Source organism: Leptopilina boulardi, unplaced genomic scaffold, assembly GCF_019393585.1.
Source record: "Leptopilina boulardi isolate dan_hultmark-lab unplaced genomic scaffold, ZJU_Lbou_2.1 LbouV2_130, whole genome shotgun sequence".
NCBI lineage: Eukaryota > Metazoa > Arthropoda > Insecta > Hymenoptera > Figitidae > Leptopilina > Leptopilina boulardi.
The window spans coordinates 1005715-1023521 of NW_026137675.1; the positions used below are offsets into that span (position 1 = coordinate 1005715).

At 21.6% G+C, this 17807-nt stretch overlaps 2 protein-coding genes across 5 annotated transcripts; one reads left to right on the forward strand and one right to left on the reverse strand.

Moving 5' to 3' along the window:
- Positions 1-1329: 1329 nt before the first annotated feature.
- LOC127291309 (uncharacterized) lies at positions 1330-9995 on the forward strand. Of its 4 annotated transcripts, none has more exons than XM_051320372.1 (10): positions 1330-1633; positions 2041-2469; positions 5193-5319; positions 5999-6213; positions 6333-6423; positions 7184-7467; positions 7969-8318; positions 8619-8911; positions 9077-9271; positions 9581-9995. In XM_051320372.1, exons 2-10 carry the CDS (start codon positions 2245-2247, stop codon positions 9739-9741), a joined length of 1941 nt encoding a protein of 646 aa, XP_051176329.1. In that variant the 5' UTR covers positions 1330-1633; positions 2041-2244; the 3' UTR covers positions 9742-9995. The 4 variants fall into 4 exon arrangements, with proteins under 4 accessions (XP_051176329.1, XP_051176331.1, XP_051176330.1 ...); XM_051320374.1 differs by having other exon boundaries at positions 2045-2469; XM_051320373.1 differs by having other exon boundaries at positions 2062-2469.
- A 196-nt stretch (positions 9996-10191) lies between these two features.
- LOC127291312 (cytochrome P450 4g15-like) lies at positions 10192-16495 on the reverse strand. The gene is made up of 9 exons (XM_051320378.1): positions 16135-16495; positions 15520-15730; positions 14999-15295; positions 12418-12731; positions 11897-12009; positions 11719-11787; positions 11363-11531; positions 10934-11108; positions 10192-10518 (listed from the first exon to the last, which is right to left on the reverse strand). Exons 1-9 carry the CDS (start codon positions 16271-16273, stop codon positions 10335-10337), a joined length of 1671 nt encoding a protein of 556 aa, XP_051176335.1. The 5' UTR covers positions 16274-16495; the 3' UTR covers positions 10192-10334.
- Positions 16496-17807: the final 1312 nt, after the last annotated feature.

Consider the following 17807-nt stretch of genomic DNA (forward strand, 5'->3'; position numbering starts at 1 on the left):
TTTTTTTTATTTTTTGTTTTTTTTATTTGTATCAAACAAATTTTTGGCGCCTATTGTACTTATATTGTGAGATTCCTCAACATAGATGTGTAGTCCGGGTTGCATAGTTAAAGGGGCACTTATCTTATTGTTAAAAATAAATGAAATTATCTATTTGGAAAAAAATTCGATTAGGTGGATATGATGATTAATTTTTTTTTTACATTATACAAAAAATTTAATTAATTAATTTTTGTTTACAGCTTTTAATAAAAAAAAAAAAAACAAAAATTAAATTAAAAAAAAATAACAATTATTTTTCCCTAAAATCATTTTCAAAGATTTGAGACATGAGTTTATTATTAGATATGTTTATCTAAAAATTTAATTGAACAAATTAATTATATTAAAAATTGTTTAATTAATTTATATTTCTAAAAAAAAAAAAAATTTAATCTTTATTGTTTGGTACTATTATTATTACTATTATTTATTATTATTGTTATTAATATTATTTGTTATTATTATTATTTTTAGTATTTATTATTACATAATTATTGCTACCATTATTATTGTTATTATTAATTTTTATTATTTAGTATTATTATTATTATTATTATTATTATTAATAATAAATTTAATAAATAAATTATTATTTATTATTATGCATAAAATTTAATACTTTTTTTATAAAAAAAAAAAAATATTATCTTAAAAATATCATGAATTTTATAAAACTAATAATAAAAAATTTTTTTTTTTTTTAAAGAGAAATACAAATAAATTACAAAATTGTGATAAAGAAAAAAATTTATATTCTTCTTTTTTTTTAGGACAAAAAGAAAGGGATTATTTTTTTTGAAAAATTTCCAAAATAGCTTCAAATCTTAGAAATAGAACGTGTTTTGTTTATTTTAATTCCATTTTAATTCTTGTTCAAATAAATTTTCACAATCAGAAATTCTATACTTGTGCTTCCATTTATTGTTAAATACATATATAGATATATATGTAATATTGTGAGAGACATTAATAAATGAAATCATAAGACAATAAATTTTTCGTTTTGTAAACATTGAAAACATTGAAATGTCAAATTTTAATACCATTTTAAACAAAAATTAATATTCAGATTCATTAATACACGGAAATTTAATATTTATATTTTCCCCTTCTTTTCTTTGAAGACAAATTCTCTATCGTCTAATTTTTTCTATTTTTTTTTCATTTTTTTTTTGCTTAACATGATGAAAGATGCGCAACAGGTAAAAATATTTAACTTTTTTTTTTTTTTTTTTTTTTTTTTTAATAAATAAGAATTGCCTTAGATTTGTTAGAGTAATGACAAGATTTCTGCTGATAAGATGTTAAAAGCTACTAATTGTTTTCAACTTTAATATATGTCTATTAGTTCCCATCAAGTGCATATTGAGACTATAATATATTAAATTAACGAAAATAAAAAAAAAAAACAAAAATTGAAATTGTGTTTTTCATAAAATAGAATAAAAAAAATTTTTTAAATTAGTTTATATTTTTTTATATTTCGAAAAACGGGAGCAAAAAAAAAAATTTGTGTGTGTTAAGAAGAGGAAAAAAATTGTTTTTCAATTTATATTTTGAAAAATTGGAAAATAAAAAAATATGTGAAAAAGTAAAGAAAAAAAAAAAAAAAAGTGTATATATAAAAATTAACGGTGGCAATGAATTATTGACGAAAATATAATTTTTATTTAAATTTATTTTATGTATTTTTTTAAATTTATTTATTTCAAATATTTTTTAAATTTATTTATTTCAAGTATTTATTTAATTAATATTTATATTTTAAATTTATTTAGTTTATAATAAAAAAATTTCAATTCTAAATTTATTTAGAAAAAAAAAAAATTTCGATTGTAAATTAATTAGTTTCTATAAAAAAATTTTTTTTTAATTCTAATTTTATTTTTCCACTAAAAAAAAAAAAAAAAATGTAACAATCTTTCGAAATTTTTTTTTTTCTCTCAAAAATAATGAAAAATAACAAAAAATAAATAATTACTATTTAATCATTGTCAGAAAGAAATTTTCCACTTTCAGACATTTTTTTAAAAATTAAATTAATTAACGGCCTCAAAATAAAAAATTAAAATTTTTTTAATTTAATAATAAAAAAAAAGTCGTGTAAGTGATAATAATGGGATTTAAATTGAAAAAATAATAAAAAATTGTGACTATTTTTTTTTTTTTATATAAAAAAATAAATTCCTCGTGTGTATATATATGAGAGATAGTATGCGCACTATTTCTGGATCCGCCAATGGGGCGACGAAAAATTTATCCGACGAAACAAGGGTGGGGGTAGTGGAAAAAGACAAATGCACGGAAATGCAAAAAACAATAGTGGAAGAAAATGATGAGGAGGAAGAAGAAATTTGTTTGGATGAAAAAATTGCACCCGATGGCGGATGGGGTTGGATGGTTGCAGTTGGCTTAATTTTAGTTTTTGTGCGTAATATTAATTATAATTACAAAAGAAAAGAAAAAAATTTTTTTTTCCATTTTTTTAATTAATTCAATTTTTTGTATTCTACATAGTTAATTTTTAATTTATTAAACTTTTTTTTTCTTTGGTAATTTACATAAATAATTTATTTATTTTTTTGTTACTTAATTATTTAATTTTTATAGTTGGTTAGTTAGTTAATCATTTTTTAGTTAGTAAGTTATTTTGTTTATTTTTTGTTCGTTAGTTTAGTTTTTTAGTTTTACAGTTAAATCGTTAGTTTGTTATTTTATTAGTGTTTTAGTTTTTAGTTAGTAATTTCTTAGATAGTTAGTTTAGTTAGTTAATTAGTTTTTTTAGTTGGAAATTTGTATAATTAGTTATTTAGTTAGTTAGTTATTCATATTATTAGTTTGTTAGTTTCTTATTTAGTTAGTTATTTAGTACGTTAGTTATTTAGTTCGTTAGTTATTTAGTTCGTTAGTTATTTAGTTCGTTAGTTAGTTAGTCAGTTAGTTAGTAATTAAATAATTAGTAGGTTATTTATTTTTTTAGCTAGTAATTTGTTAGTTAGTTAGTTTAGTTAGTTGGTTAATTAGTTAGTTATTTTGTTAGTTTCTTATTTAGTTAGTTATTTAGTACGTTAGTTATTTAGTTCGTTAGTTAGTTAGTAAGTTAAATAGTAATTGAATAATTAGTAGGTTATTTATTTTTTTAGCTAGTAATTTGTTAGTTAGTTTAGTTAGTTGGTTAATTAGTTAGTTATTTAGTTCGTTAGTTAGTTAGTCAGTTAGTTAGTAATTGAATAATTAGTAGGTTATTTATTTTTTTAGCTAGTAATTTGTTAGTTAGTTTAGTTAGTTGGTTAATTAGTTAGTTATTTAGTTAGTTATTTTGTTAGTTCCTTTTTAGTTAGTTATTTAGTACGTTAGTTATTTAGTTCGTTAGTTAGTTAGTCAGTTAGTTATTAATTGAATAATTAGTAGGTTATTTATTTTTTTAGCTAGTAATTTGTTAGTTAGTTTAGTTAGTTGGTTAATTAGTTAGTTATTTAGTTCGTTAGTTAGTTAGTCAGTTAGTTAGTAATTGAATAATTAGTAGGTTATTTATTTTTTTAGCTAGTAATTTGTTAGTTAGTTTAGTTAGTTGGTTAATTAGTTAGTTATTTAGTTAGTTATTTTGTTAGTTCCTTTTTAGTTAGTTATTTAGTACGTTAGTTATTTAGTTCGTTAGTTAGTTAGTCAGTTAGTTATTAATTGAATAATTAGTATGTTATTTATTTTTTTAGCTAGTAATTTGTTAGTTAGTTTAGTTAGTTGGTTAATTAGTTAGTTATTTAGTTAGTTATTTTGTTAGTTTCTTATTTAGTTAGTTATTTAGTACGTTAGTTATTTAGTTCGTTAGTTAGTTAGTCAGTTAGTTAGTAATTGAATAATTAGTAGGTTATTTATTTTTTTAGCTAGTAATTTGTTAGTTAGGTAGTTTAGTTAGTTGGTTAATTAGTTAATTATTTAGTTAGTTATTTTGTTAGTTATTTACTTTATTAGTTCGTTCATTAGTAGTTAGTTAGTTTATTAGTTCGTTTTATATTTAGTTATTATTTTTTCATTTAGTTAGTAATTTGAAAGACTATTTTTAGTTTATTAGTCAATAATTTTTATAGTTAATTATTTAGTTAGTTACTTTAGTTAGTTATTAAGATTATTAGTATTTAGTTTGCTAATTAATTAGTCAGTTAGTAATTAGTCTGTCACTTATTTAGTTTTTTAGTTAGTTTGGTACTTAGTTCGTCAGTTGATAATTTTAATAGTTAGTTAGTTAGCTAGCTAGTTAGTATTTTTTTAGTTATTTAGTTTTATTAGTAAGTTATTTAGGTAGTCAGTTATTTTTGAAAATAGTCAGTTAGATAGTAATTTTTTAATTATTTAGTTTTGTTAGTTAGTTAGTTAGTTAGTTAGTTAGTTAGTTAGGTAGTAAGTTAGTTAATATTTAGTTAATCAGTTAGTTAGTAATTTTTTTAGTTATTTAGTTAGTTAGCTTTAATAATTTAAATTAAAATAAATCATAACAATCTTGACATTCAAATTAATAATTTTGATTGCACACATAATGTATAGTATAAAAATTAAATAATTTTTATTACGATAGATTATTATAAAAATAACATTAGCGAGGAGTATTAATAATAAAAGATAAGGGACAATTACCTCTATGACCTATATAAATGCAAACTAATAGTCATTGTAAATTATTAAAAAAAAAAAGAAATAAAAGATTGAAAAATTCTCGCGAATCAGATTAATTTATTTTGATCACACAACTCACTTCAATCTTAAATGACATAAGTCTATATTCGACATTTTTTTTACATTGTCATTTAATGACAATATCTTTTACTTTTCAAACGTCAACTTATCTCTTTATCTATTATTATTACTATTATCGTTATTATTATTATTGTTTTTTTATTATCATATATAATTAAAAATATGCCGCCCTTTTGATTGTTAATTTAATTAATAAAATTTTGATTATAATAATAATGATAATAACAATAGAAATATTAATAGTAGTAATTATATTAATAGTAATTAATAGTAATTTTATAAATTATAATAAAAATAATAATAATTTCAAAAAGCCATAACTGTAAATAAATAATGTAATGGTAATAATTATTAATTAAATACAAATAGAAATAATTTTTTTTTAATTTCATTCTCAGACAACAACAATTGGACCAGCAGCATCATTCACAATAGTATTTGGAGATTTTTTAAATCAATCAAATCAAGCGAGTTCAGCGACAACAATTCTCAATTCTATTTTTAATATAAGTTTCTCACTGGCAGGTAATATTAAAAGAAAAAAAAATTTTTTCTTTTCTTTTTTCTTAAATATTATTATTTCTATATATCATAAATGTTAATCGTTATAATATATGTCTCGCGCGAGTCTATAAATATCTAAACTGATAACGTGACTGATTTCAAACACACACACACACACACACATTTGAGAAACAAAACAAAAAAAAGAAAATTACAAAATACGATGGAAATTTTTTAGATTGAAAAAAAATTATTCTTAATTTATTCAAAAACTTTTTTTCTAATTATTTTACATTGAAATTTTGTTTTTTGGCTCCAAAATGGTGATAAAAAATAGAGAAATAAATTTCTTTTTGCTGTGGATTTTTTTTTTTATTAAAAAAGAAATGATGTAGATACAGAATTGAGAATAATTGATTTCTAAGTTGAGAAACACTGCGCGCTGCAGGGAGTGGGGGGATAGCGCGCAGTGATTGGTTGTAGCGTTCCCCCACTCTCTACAGCGCGCAGTGTTTCTCAACTCATGCATCGATTGAACGTATTTAGAGAGGGATTTTAGTTTTTATATGATTTATTTTTTACTTTTTATTATAATTAATTATTCTTTATTAATTATAACTACTATAATTATAATTTATTTTTTAAATTTATAATAGGTAAATTTTTTTTTTGTTACAATTTTTTTTCTTTTTCATTACAGGTGTAGGTACAAATCCACTTTTAAGGATATTTTCAGTGAGAACATTAGGTATCATTGGAGCAGTGATATTTGCGATACCAAATATTTTGGCAGCTTTTGTCAGTCATGTTTTTGAATTGGGAATTATATTTTTTCTTCAGGGCATCGGTCTTGGTTTGATCTTCACTATTTGCAATACAAATTTCAACGCCTACTTTGTAAAGCGAAGAGCAACCGTATGTACATATACAATAATTAATCACTCTATCTCACTCTCTTACTCTCTTTTATTCTTATTCCATTCTCAAAATTTTATTCATAATCCAATTTACATTTTGTTCTTCTTCCTGGACAGGTCATGAGCGCCTGTCAGACGATTGTCGGTCTTGGTTGCATTGTTTATCCAATCTGGATTGAAAAGATGATGAAGGCTTATGGGTTCCGAGGTACACTTTTTTTTTCCCCCTCGTATATACCTCAAGTTCAAAATACTTTGAGAAAAAAAAAAGTTTTTGTTCATTATAATTTTAAATTTATTTATTTTTTAATTTTACATTTGTTTAAATTTGTTTAAAAAATTAAATTTTTATTTAATTATAATTTTTTAATTAAATTATATTTTTTAGAATTTTTTTTTAAATATTTTATTTAATTACAAATTACAATTTTTAGTCGATTATTATTTAATTATTATTTTTTTATTTATTATTAATTATTTATTGTTTTCCTACATATTATATACATATTATTTATTTATATTATAATTAGAATCAAATAAGATTTTTTTAAATTTTATTTAATTACTAATTTTCAATTTCATTAATATAATTTAATATTTAAATTGCCAAAATTAAATTTTATTAACATACAATTTTAATTTCTAGAATTAAAATTAAAAAAATAAAATTTAAAATAAAGAAAATGAATTTTTATTAAAAATTTAAATGTTCGGCTTGAAAATACAGCCGCGTAACTGGTGGGGGATAACGAAAACTGATTGGTCCGTTAGTTCCCTCTCCATAATCCGGACTGAGCAGTGGTTCTCAATGCCACATAATATAAAATTGAAAATAATTTGAAATAAAAAAAAATAAATACAAAATAAATACAAATAAATAAATAATAAAATAAATAAAAAATAAATACAAATAAATAATAAAATAATTTTAAAAAGAATAATATTTATAATTTTCATTTTAATTATAGGAACCGCGGCAATAATTGGCGCATTGAGTTTGAATTGCATTGTGGGAATGGCATTAATGCATCCAGTTGATTGGCATTATAAGAGATCGAAAAAAAATGTGATCGGTGAAAAAATGATATTATTAAAGACAGAATCAATTGGTAATAATCGATTTTCAGGTGAATTTCGATTTATTCACGATCATTGGAAACGACGTTCGACAATCGATACAATTCATCCACCAATGAAGAGTGGCATGTGGAATAGTCTTCGTAGTCTGACAGAAAATGACGGGGAAAATAAGGTAAAAGGGACAAAATTTTGTTTTCACTTTTTTTTTTTAAAAAAAAAGGTGTAGGTAAAAAATTTTTTTAATTAAATTTGTTAATAATTATAACCTCTAGCAAAAATTACCGACAGTTGATAATGTAGAGCGCGACTTTACCAATCAACGATAATTCAGTTACTAATTATATCAATAAACAATTATATAATAAAAAATATAGTTATAATAACTAAAGATGTTTTCGAACATTTACCATCAGTCGATAATGTAGATGACAATTTTACCAACCGATAGTAATTTTAATATTTTGCAACAAAAACTGCAACACGGATCCAGAAGCAATCTTTTGGTAAAATTGTGATCTAAATTATCGACTGATGGTAAAATCGTAATCTACCTTACCGACTGATGGTAAAATCGTGCTCTACATTACCGACTGATGGTAACTATACTAACCACTATACTATTTTACAAAATAGATTAAAAAATTAAAAAAAAAATTCATTTCTAAAATTGTAGACATCATTTTCACGTCGTGGATCAGTGTCAAATGTTGAATCGGGAATAATTCGACGACGTGCAAATACAGTAAGTCATAAAAATGGAAGTGTCGCAAAATTATTGACCGAAGCATTGTCATCGTCAAGTTTAGCAAATTTACGTATGCCCGTTGGTTTTGATAATTTAAATAATGCCGAAGTTATTGTGAAGACAAAATTTTATGAAAAACCAAAAATCATTGAATTAATGACAATGGAAAAAACGAAAGATGTTGAAAAATTGAAGGAAAAAGAAATGCTTAAAGAAAAAGAAGTTTTCAAGAGTAGAGATAATTTAGCAAGTCATTTGGAACCAACGAAAAAAAAGGGGTAGAATTTTTATTATTATTATTATTATTATTATTATTATTATTATTATTATTATTATTATTATTATTATTATTATTATTATTATTATTATTATTATTATTATTATTATTATTATTATTATTATTATTATTATTATTATTATTATTATTATTATTATTATTATTATTATTATTATTATTATTATTATTACTAGTACCTATTTTTTTTAATTATTAGTTTTATTTTTATTATTATTTTATCTTTTAATTTTTTTTTAATATAGATTATTATTAATAAAAATTTTAAAAAAAAAATTATTAGATGGAGTTTTTCGGATGTAATTGACATGGATTTAATGAGGGATCAAAAATTTATTAACACATGCCTTGGAATAAGTTTTGTATTTACAAGTGATTTTACATTTAGTTCACTATTACCATTGATGATGGCTAAATTTAAATATACACAAACTGATGCTGCATTAGCAATAACTGTTGGTGCAACAGCTGAACTTATTTCAAAAATATTACTCTCAATTTTTACATTGGTCGTTGATGCACGACCAAAGAAATTATTTTTTGTCGCTATGATTTGTATGGCTCTTGCAAAAATTGGTAAATTTAAAAAAAAAATCATTTAATTTTATTTATTTAAATAGTTATATTTGTTGTTAAAAACAAATTTTTAATTTCAAGTTATGTTAATGGGCTTAAGGTCCCTTTTCTCAATATGTAGCATTAAAAAAAAAAAAAAAAAAAAAAAAAAATTTTTTTTTCAAGGATTTTTCTATTTGGAGCATACAATGATGGGTTTATTTTGTATGGTGGCATTAATTGGTATGGTGAGATCATGGTTAATGGTACCACAAGCCTTAGTTGTTGTGGAAAATATAAGTGTCGATAAATTTGCAGCAGCTTATGGCGTTTTTGCCATTATCAGTGGATTAATATCAATTGTTTTTGGACCAGCTGTCGGTAAAACAGATTTTTTGGAATAAAATTCATAATTATTTTAATTAATTAATTAAATAAAAATAGATATTGTTTTAATTAATTGATTTTACTAAAATAATTACTAGTAATTGATTTTACTAAAATAATTATTAGTAATTGAATTTACTAAAAGTAACTATTATAATGTTTTAATTATAAATTATAAATAAATTAATTTAACTAGTAATCATAATTAAATAATTGTTGCTGTTATAAATATAGAAATAATTTTAATGAATTTCCATTAATTTTTTTCATAAAAAAAAAAAATAATTAATTTTTTTTATTTAGGTCTCATTAAAGATTGGACTAACAGTTATGACCTCTGTCAGTTGGTACTCGTGGGTTTAAACGTGTTGTTCATTGTGCCTTGGGGAATGGAATTTCTCTCCGAATATACTGTGATGAAGAATGATAAAAAAAGGCCACTCAGTGAATTGAGAACAATATGAAGTAGCAACTTTTACAATTATTATTATTATTATTATTATTACTATTATTACTATTGTAATTGATAAGAACAAAATGATAACAGACATATGTCTGGGAAAAATTCTACGACACAAATATACACAGTATTTTTTTTTTTTTTTTTTTTTTAATAGTCAAATTTATAAATTAATAATGAAAAAACATTTCATTACTTTTTTAATATGTAAAATAAAAGTAAAAAAAAAAATTTTATTGTAAATATAATAAATACAAAATTATTATTATTATTATTATTATTATACGATAATTATGTAATGAATGTTTAATAATGTAAACAATGTTAATTGATAAATTATAATTAATGTTAATTTAATTGGTTGATTTTATTATTTATAGTTATTGGAAAAAATAATTAAATTATATACCAGCTTTTTATTGAATTACATAAAAAATTTATTGAAATATTCAAATAAAGTTTTTTCAATTCGGTATTTTTTATTAATTATTATTATTATTATTATTATTATTATTATTATTATTATTTATAAAACATAATGTTATAAATATAATTATATATATAAATAATATAATGTATAAAAATTTAAATTATAATCTATGCACTGGCTTTAACACGTGGTTCTAATTTTATTTTAAAACCATCTGATCTTTTGAGAATAATGTCCACTTGTAATTTAAAATCCTTTTCGGAAAAATTTGAATTAATTTTGAAATTACGCAAAATTGTTGAGAGCAATACTTTCAATTTTAGCATCGCATATTTTCTACCAACGCAAGATCTGTAAAAATAAATTTTTTAAATTAAATGTTAATTTTATTTTTTTTTTAATTGTAATTAATAAATAATTTAAATAAATACATTAATTTAAATAAATCAATAATTAAATTAAATTAATTTAATTAATTAATTTAAATAAATAATTTAATAAAATAAATTAATTATTTTAAATAAATTAATTAATTTAATTATTGAATTAATCAAATTAATAATTTGCAATTAATTTTTTTTTTCGTTATAGAAAAATAAGTATTTTTGTGTTTCGTTTTTGTTATTGAGAAATTCAAATATGAAAAATTAAAAAATAAATTTTTGAAAATATAATGGACAATTTTTTTTTTTTTTTAATTAAAAATAAATTATTTTATAAAATTTTTTTTTTAATTTTTCCTATAAATAATTAATAAAATACAAACCTTGGTCCAGCGCTAAATGGAATATAAGAATAATAATGTCTATTTTGCATTTTTTCAGGCAAAAAATTGTCAGGATTAAAAACTTCAGCATTTGGATAATATTCTTCTAATCGATGTATTTTATATTGGGCAATAACAACTGTAGTTCCCTTTGGAACAATATAATCTCCAGATGCTGAAAAATAAATAAAAAATTAATAGTTTTACAAAAAAAAAAAAAAAAAAAAAAATGAAAAATAAAAAAAAAAAAAAATAAAAAAAAATAAAATAAATAAAAACTAAATGATTAAAAAATTATATATTAAAAAAAAAAAATTCATAAAATAATATACAAAAAATTTATAAAAAATTTGAAAAAATTTATAAAAAATATAAAAATATTTATAAAAAAAATATTTATAAATTTTTTTTTTTTATATTTTTAATTACCAAGTTTCACATCATGATTAAGCTGTCTTGCAATTGCAGGTACAGGTGGATATAATCTAAGTGTTTCCAAAATTACTCTTTCTAAATATTTCATTTCCACTGTGTCCTGGAATGTGCAGGGTCTATCAGAGCCCTTGAAAATCTCATGAAGTTCTTCATAAACTCGCGCCTAAAAATGAAGTGAAATTTTTTTGAAAATTAATTATAAATTTATAAAAATAAAAAAAAAATATTTTAATAAAAATAACAATTAAAACAAAAATAATAAAAAAAATAATAATAATTAATAATAATTAATAATAATTAATAATTAATAATAATTAATAATAATAATTAAAATGTAAAAAAAAATTTACTTGAATATCCTGACGAGCTGCGAGGACACAAAGGGCAAAACTTGATCCAGATGCCGTTGTATCGTGACCCTGAATAATAAAAAAAAAAAAAATTTTTTAATTTTATTTTAAAACAATTTTCCCCCTTTTTTTAATAAAAAAAAATTCTAATAAAATTTTAATCTAATTTCCCCAATACCTCGAACATAATTGTGTCCACTTCCTCTTGGACTTCCTCTTCAGTCAATTTTGGACCATCTCCTCTTGTCATTTCTAGCAAGAGATCCAAAAACGCAAGTCTTTTCTTCTCACCTAATTTGAAGGAAAATAATTTTTTTTTTTTTTATTTTATTTCTATTTTTAGTTTTATTTATTTAAATTAAAAGAAAAAAATTAAATAAATAATAAGAAAAGGAAAAAAATAATAGGGATTAATTTTTGAAAAGAAAGAAAGAAAGAAAAAAAAGAGTTTTTAAGCTGAGATGGTTATGTCCTGGCTAAGCAATCGTCGAGGTTAAGCAACCCTAGAGCTGCTTAGTGCCTAGCGCGCACAATGGTTGCCGCTCCTTTGATTTTAGCTAGTTACAATTTTTTCACTGTGATTAAAAATTAATTTTAAACGAAATTAAAAAAAAAAAATTTACAAACACAAATATAAATAAAAATTCAACAATTGGAAAATTAATAACAAAATAATAAAATAAATAAAAAAAATCCTACCAACGTCATTTTCATCAATTTCATCAAGATCATCGCGAACATAATGTAAATTTGTATAAGCAGTTTTTTTCTCATCAATTTTAACATTTTCCATAATTTTTTTTAATTCCTCTTCTTTTTGTTTTTCTTTCTCAGCCAATGTGAGTTGTCCTTTTGCTGCAAATTCAGCTTTACGTTTTCTAATGACACGTGACGTAAGTCCATGAATTATACCCAAAAGTTTAATTTCTTGTTGGGCAAAATTTGTAAATCGAAATAATGCATCAATTCTCAATAATATATCGTATTGTCGTCGATGAAGAATCTCACACAATCTATTTTTATATTTAGAGGGAAAAAAGAAAAAAAAAATTAAAATTTTTAATACACACAACAATTGCGCGCAAATATTCACATAATTCTCACTTTTTTCATTAATAATTTATAATTGAATATTACGAATCAAAAAAAAAATGGAAAATTCTATGACATTCTATGACCTTTTTGTCATATCATTAAAATAGAATTAAAATATTTCATTCAAATTTTAATTAATTTTCAATTTTTTTTTTTTTTTTTTTTTTTTTTTTTTTTTTTTTTTTTTTATAAAGGAAACTCTTTTTTTCATTTAGTTATTTTTTAAATATATCCAAAGAGTTGATTAATTTTTTTTGTCAATTTTATTCATTAATCTTTTTTTCATTATTATTTAATTATCACTAAATTATAATTAAATTATTTATTATTAAATTAAAATTTTAGAATATAGAAAAATATTAATCATTAATAATAGCTGCGTTAAATTTTCAAATATATTTAAAAAACAAAATTAAATAAAAAATAATTTTTTTAAAACTATTTCTTAAACATTCAGGTATTTTTTTTTTTAATTTTGAAAATTTATTTTTAAAGTGTTTCAAAAACTTGCTCTAAACCAATTCAAAGTGGTTCGAAACTAGTTTTAAATTATTTAGAACAAGTACAATTTGGTTATGTAACAAGTTTGAAATTGTTCTGAATCTGTTACAACTAGTTAGAAACTAGTTCAGTATAGTTACAAACTAGTTCGAAACCAATACAAAACCAATTAGAAGTGATTCAAAACTAGTTTTTAATTGTCCAGAACAAGTTCAAATTAGCTACAAACAAGTTAGAAATTGTTCAAAACAAGTCGTAACTTGTTTAAAACAAATTCAAAGTGGTTCAAAACTAGTTCAAGATTGTTTCGAACCTGTCAAAAATAGTTCGAAACACAACTAAAAACGTTAAAAATTTGTATCGAACTAGTTAAAAACAGGTTCCAAACACTTTCAAATCAGTTACAACTAGTTCAAAACAAGTTCGAGACTATTAGAAATCAGTGGCAACTAGTTCAAAACAAATTCAAAGTGGTTCAAAACTAATTGGAAATTGTTTGGAACCTGTCCAAACTAGTACAAAACAAGTTCAAGACTGTAAGAAACCATTGGTAACTAGTTCAAAATAAATTCAAACAACGTTTAAAACTAGTTCGAGATTGTTTCGAACCTGTCCAAACTAGTTCAAAACTAGTCCAAACTAGTTAAAAATTGTTTCGAATTAGTTCAAAACACTTTCTAATCAGTCATAACTAGTTCGAGAATGTTAGAAACCAGTCGTAACTAGTTTAAAACAAATTCAAAGTGGTTCAAAACTAATTGGAAATTGTTTCGAATCTGTCAAAACTAGTAAAAAAAAACATGTTCAAGACAGTTAGAAACCATTGGTAATTAGTTCAAAATAAATTCAAAATGGTTCAAAACTAGTTCAAGATTGTTTTGAACCTGCCCAAACTAGTTCGAAACAAAATTAAAATCGTTAAAAATTGTTTCGAATCAGTTCAAAACACTTTCTAATCAGTAATAACTATTTCGAGACTGTTAGAAACCATTCGTAACTAGTTCAAAACAAATTCAAAGTGGTTCAAAACTAATTCGAGATAGTTTCGAACCTGTTCAAACTAGTTAGAAACTGTTAGAAACAAGTGGCAACAAATTCAAAATAAATTCAAAGTAGTTTGAAACTAGTTTTAGATTGTTTCAAACCTGTCCTAACTATTTTGAAATAGAACTAAAATCTTTGAAAAAAAAATTGTTTCGAACTAGTTCAATAAACACTTTTGAACTAGTTCGAACTAATTAAAAACAAAATTATTACAGTTCCAAACTATTTAAAAAAAAATAGTACAAAACCAATTCGAAGTGGTACAAAAACTAGTTTCAAATTATCAAGAACAGGTTAAATAACAAGTACTAACTTGTTCTGAACCAGTTCAAACTAGTTAAGAACTAGTTTAATACAATTTAAAACTAGTTCAAAGTCAGTTCAAAACCAATTTGAAATAGTTCAATAAAACTAGTTTAAAATTAAAAAAAAAAAGTTTGAACTGGTTTTGTAGAATTAGTTTTAAAAAATTGTTCAAAACGTATTTTAACTTGTTTATAATAAAAATAAACTGGTTTAAAACTAGTTTGAACTTGTTTAGCTGGTTGAAAAAAAAAAAATTATTAGAATAAAAAGAAGAATGTTTAGTGGTTTTTTTTAATACAAAATTACATTTACAAAAAAAAAATTATTAACTCACTTCATAACTGCCATGGCATAATCAAAACCACTTTTTTCCTTATTTTCACCACGAAGACCCATTGCAGTTTCCAATAAAATATCAACAGTGATACTTGACATATAATCATGACAATCAAATTCTTTGCCACCTTCTTTTTTCATTCGCATCACAAGATCACGACTATTCTCATAGAAATAAGGGACAAATGAACGTAAAACATTCAAATGAAATGCTGGGGCAATTATTTTTCTATGTGTTCGCCATTTTTCTCCTGTACTTATTAGTAAACCCTCGCCCAACCATGGCTTAAAAAACCTTTATAAATAAATAATAATTATAATATTAATTTTAATTTTTAAATGAAAAAAAAAAAATTATTAAATTTAAAAATTATTTTATAAAAAAAATTTATTTACTAAGAAAAATTATTTAAAATAGAAAATTTATTTAATAATAATAATAATAATTATTGAAAATAATTTAATTTTGATTATTAACTTAATTTTTTGGTAAAAAATAAAAAAAAAAAAAAACTTTACTTATACTCTGGCGATTTGTCAATGTGAACATGACTACTGAGTATAACTTCAACGTCTTTAGGATCAGCAAGAAAAACAACAAGTTTTGGTCCTAAAAATGCTCGCGCTACATTTCCATAAATATCAAGCTCAAGAACTTTACTTAAAACATCTTTTGGTTTTACATTAACCGCTAATAGAGCATTGCCAAGAAATGGAACTGTCGGCGGTCCTAAAAATTTCACAAAAAAAAAAAAAAAATTGTTAAAAATTTGTTTATTAAATTTTTTTACAATAATAATAATAATATTATTATTTTTTGAAGTAAAAAAAAATTGACTATCGCCTCTATATTCGAATTTTTTTTTTTCATTAAAAATAAAATTAATAAAATTTTTACAATAATTTACAGAACTTTAAAAAAAAATTATTAAAAATTAAGTTAAATTATTGCAAAAAATATATTATTATAAAAAAATTAAAAAAAAATAACCTACGATTATAATAAAAATAAACATTACATATAGCTAGTAAAATAATAAAAATTTATAATAAAATAATAATAAAAAAAATAAACAATAAAAACAAAAAAAAAAATTTTTTTTTTATTATTTACAAAAATATTAAATTACATACCAGGTAATTTTTTTCCAAGTTTCACGATTCGCAATGATTCAATATAATAATAAACGGCAAATAAAACAGTAGCTATTGTCAATAGAGGATATAAAAATGGTGATGAAAAAAAAGAATATTCCATAGGCACAGCTTCCATGATTGTAAATAAACAATCACTATTTATTTTATTTTCATTTAATATTTATTTCTTTTTTTTTTTTTTAATTTTCTCTCAAAAAAATAAAATTTTTTTTATTTTTCATTTATTAAAAAAAAACAATTTATTTAATTTTTTTTTTAACAAAAAACAAGTTATTTAGTTTTTTTTTTTATCTTTTTTTAACAAAAAAAAAAGACAACTACAAATCAGTGCAATTTTTTTTTTTTTTTGTCTTCTCGCACTATATTTATAGAGAGAAAGACAATTTCAGGACAACCCCCCTTCTTAAATTGTCGTACTCCACCCCACCCATCGTCTTTTTTTTCCACCCCCCTCCACCATCCCAATTTTTAACGCAAAATCACGACAATATTATCAAATATCTGTGTTAAAAAACAAAAAAGTGGGAGGACTATATAAACAATAGAGTGACCGCATTCATATACAAGAAATGATGAAAAAAAAAAAAATTCCATTTTATTTGCTTTATTCATTGACCTTTTTATATATCTTCCTTGACATTTAGAAACGCAAATTTTATCAACTTGCGACAGAAAAACGACACAATGTTAATTGACATCATGTTTTTACATTAATTGATGATAATTTCTATAATGAAGAAAATTAATTAAAAATTTTATTTCATTCTTCTTCTTTTTTCATGCTTTTTTTTTACAAAAAATTGATTTATTAAAAAAAAAAAAATTTTTAAACTTATTTTTTTGAAATAATTTTTAATTTATTTAATTTCTTTTTTCAAATAGTTCAATTTGTGTGTTTTAAAATATATAACAAAAAAAAAAAAAAATTCAAAAAAAAAACCAGTTAGAAGTGGTTCAAAATATGTTCGAAATTATTCGAAACATGTTCAAAATGGTTTGAAACCGTTTCAAACTTGTTTACAACCTAACTAGTTACAAACAAGATTAAAGTGTTTTTGAAAACAGTTCGAAGTGGTTCAAAATATATTAGAAATTATTCGAAACATGTTCAAAATGGTTTGAAACCGTTTCAAACTTGTTTCCAACCTAACTAGTTACAGACAAGATTAAAGTGTTTTTGAAAACAGTTCGAAGTGGTTCAAAATATATTAGAAATTATTCGAAACATATTCAAAATGGTTTGAAACCATTTCAAACTTGTTTCGAACCGATCCTCACTAGTTACAAACAAGATTAAAGTGTTTTTGAAAACAGTTCGAAGTGGTTCAAAATATATTAGAAATTATTCGAAACATGTTCAAAATGGTTTGAAACTGTTTCAAACTTGTTTAGAACCGATCTTAATCTGTTTCGAACTAATTCCAATCAGTCAAAAACAATATTAAAGTACTTTAAAAACAGTTCAAGGTGATTCAAAACATATTCTAAATAATCCATAACAAGTTCAAAATGTTTTAAAACCAGTTCAAAGTTGTTCGAAACAAATCCAAAGTAATTGAAAATAAGACCTATGTAGCTCAAAACCACTTACAAGTTGTTCAAAACAAATTTTTAATAATGAAAAACTAGTTCAAATTGGTAAAAAAAAA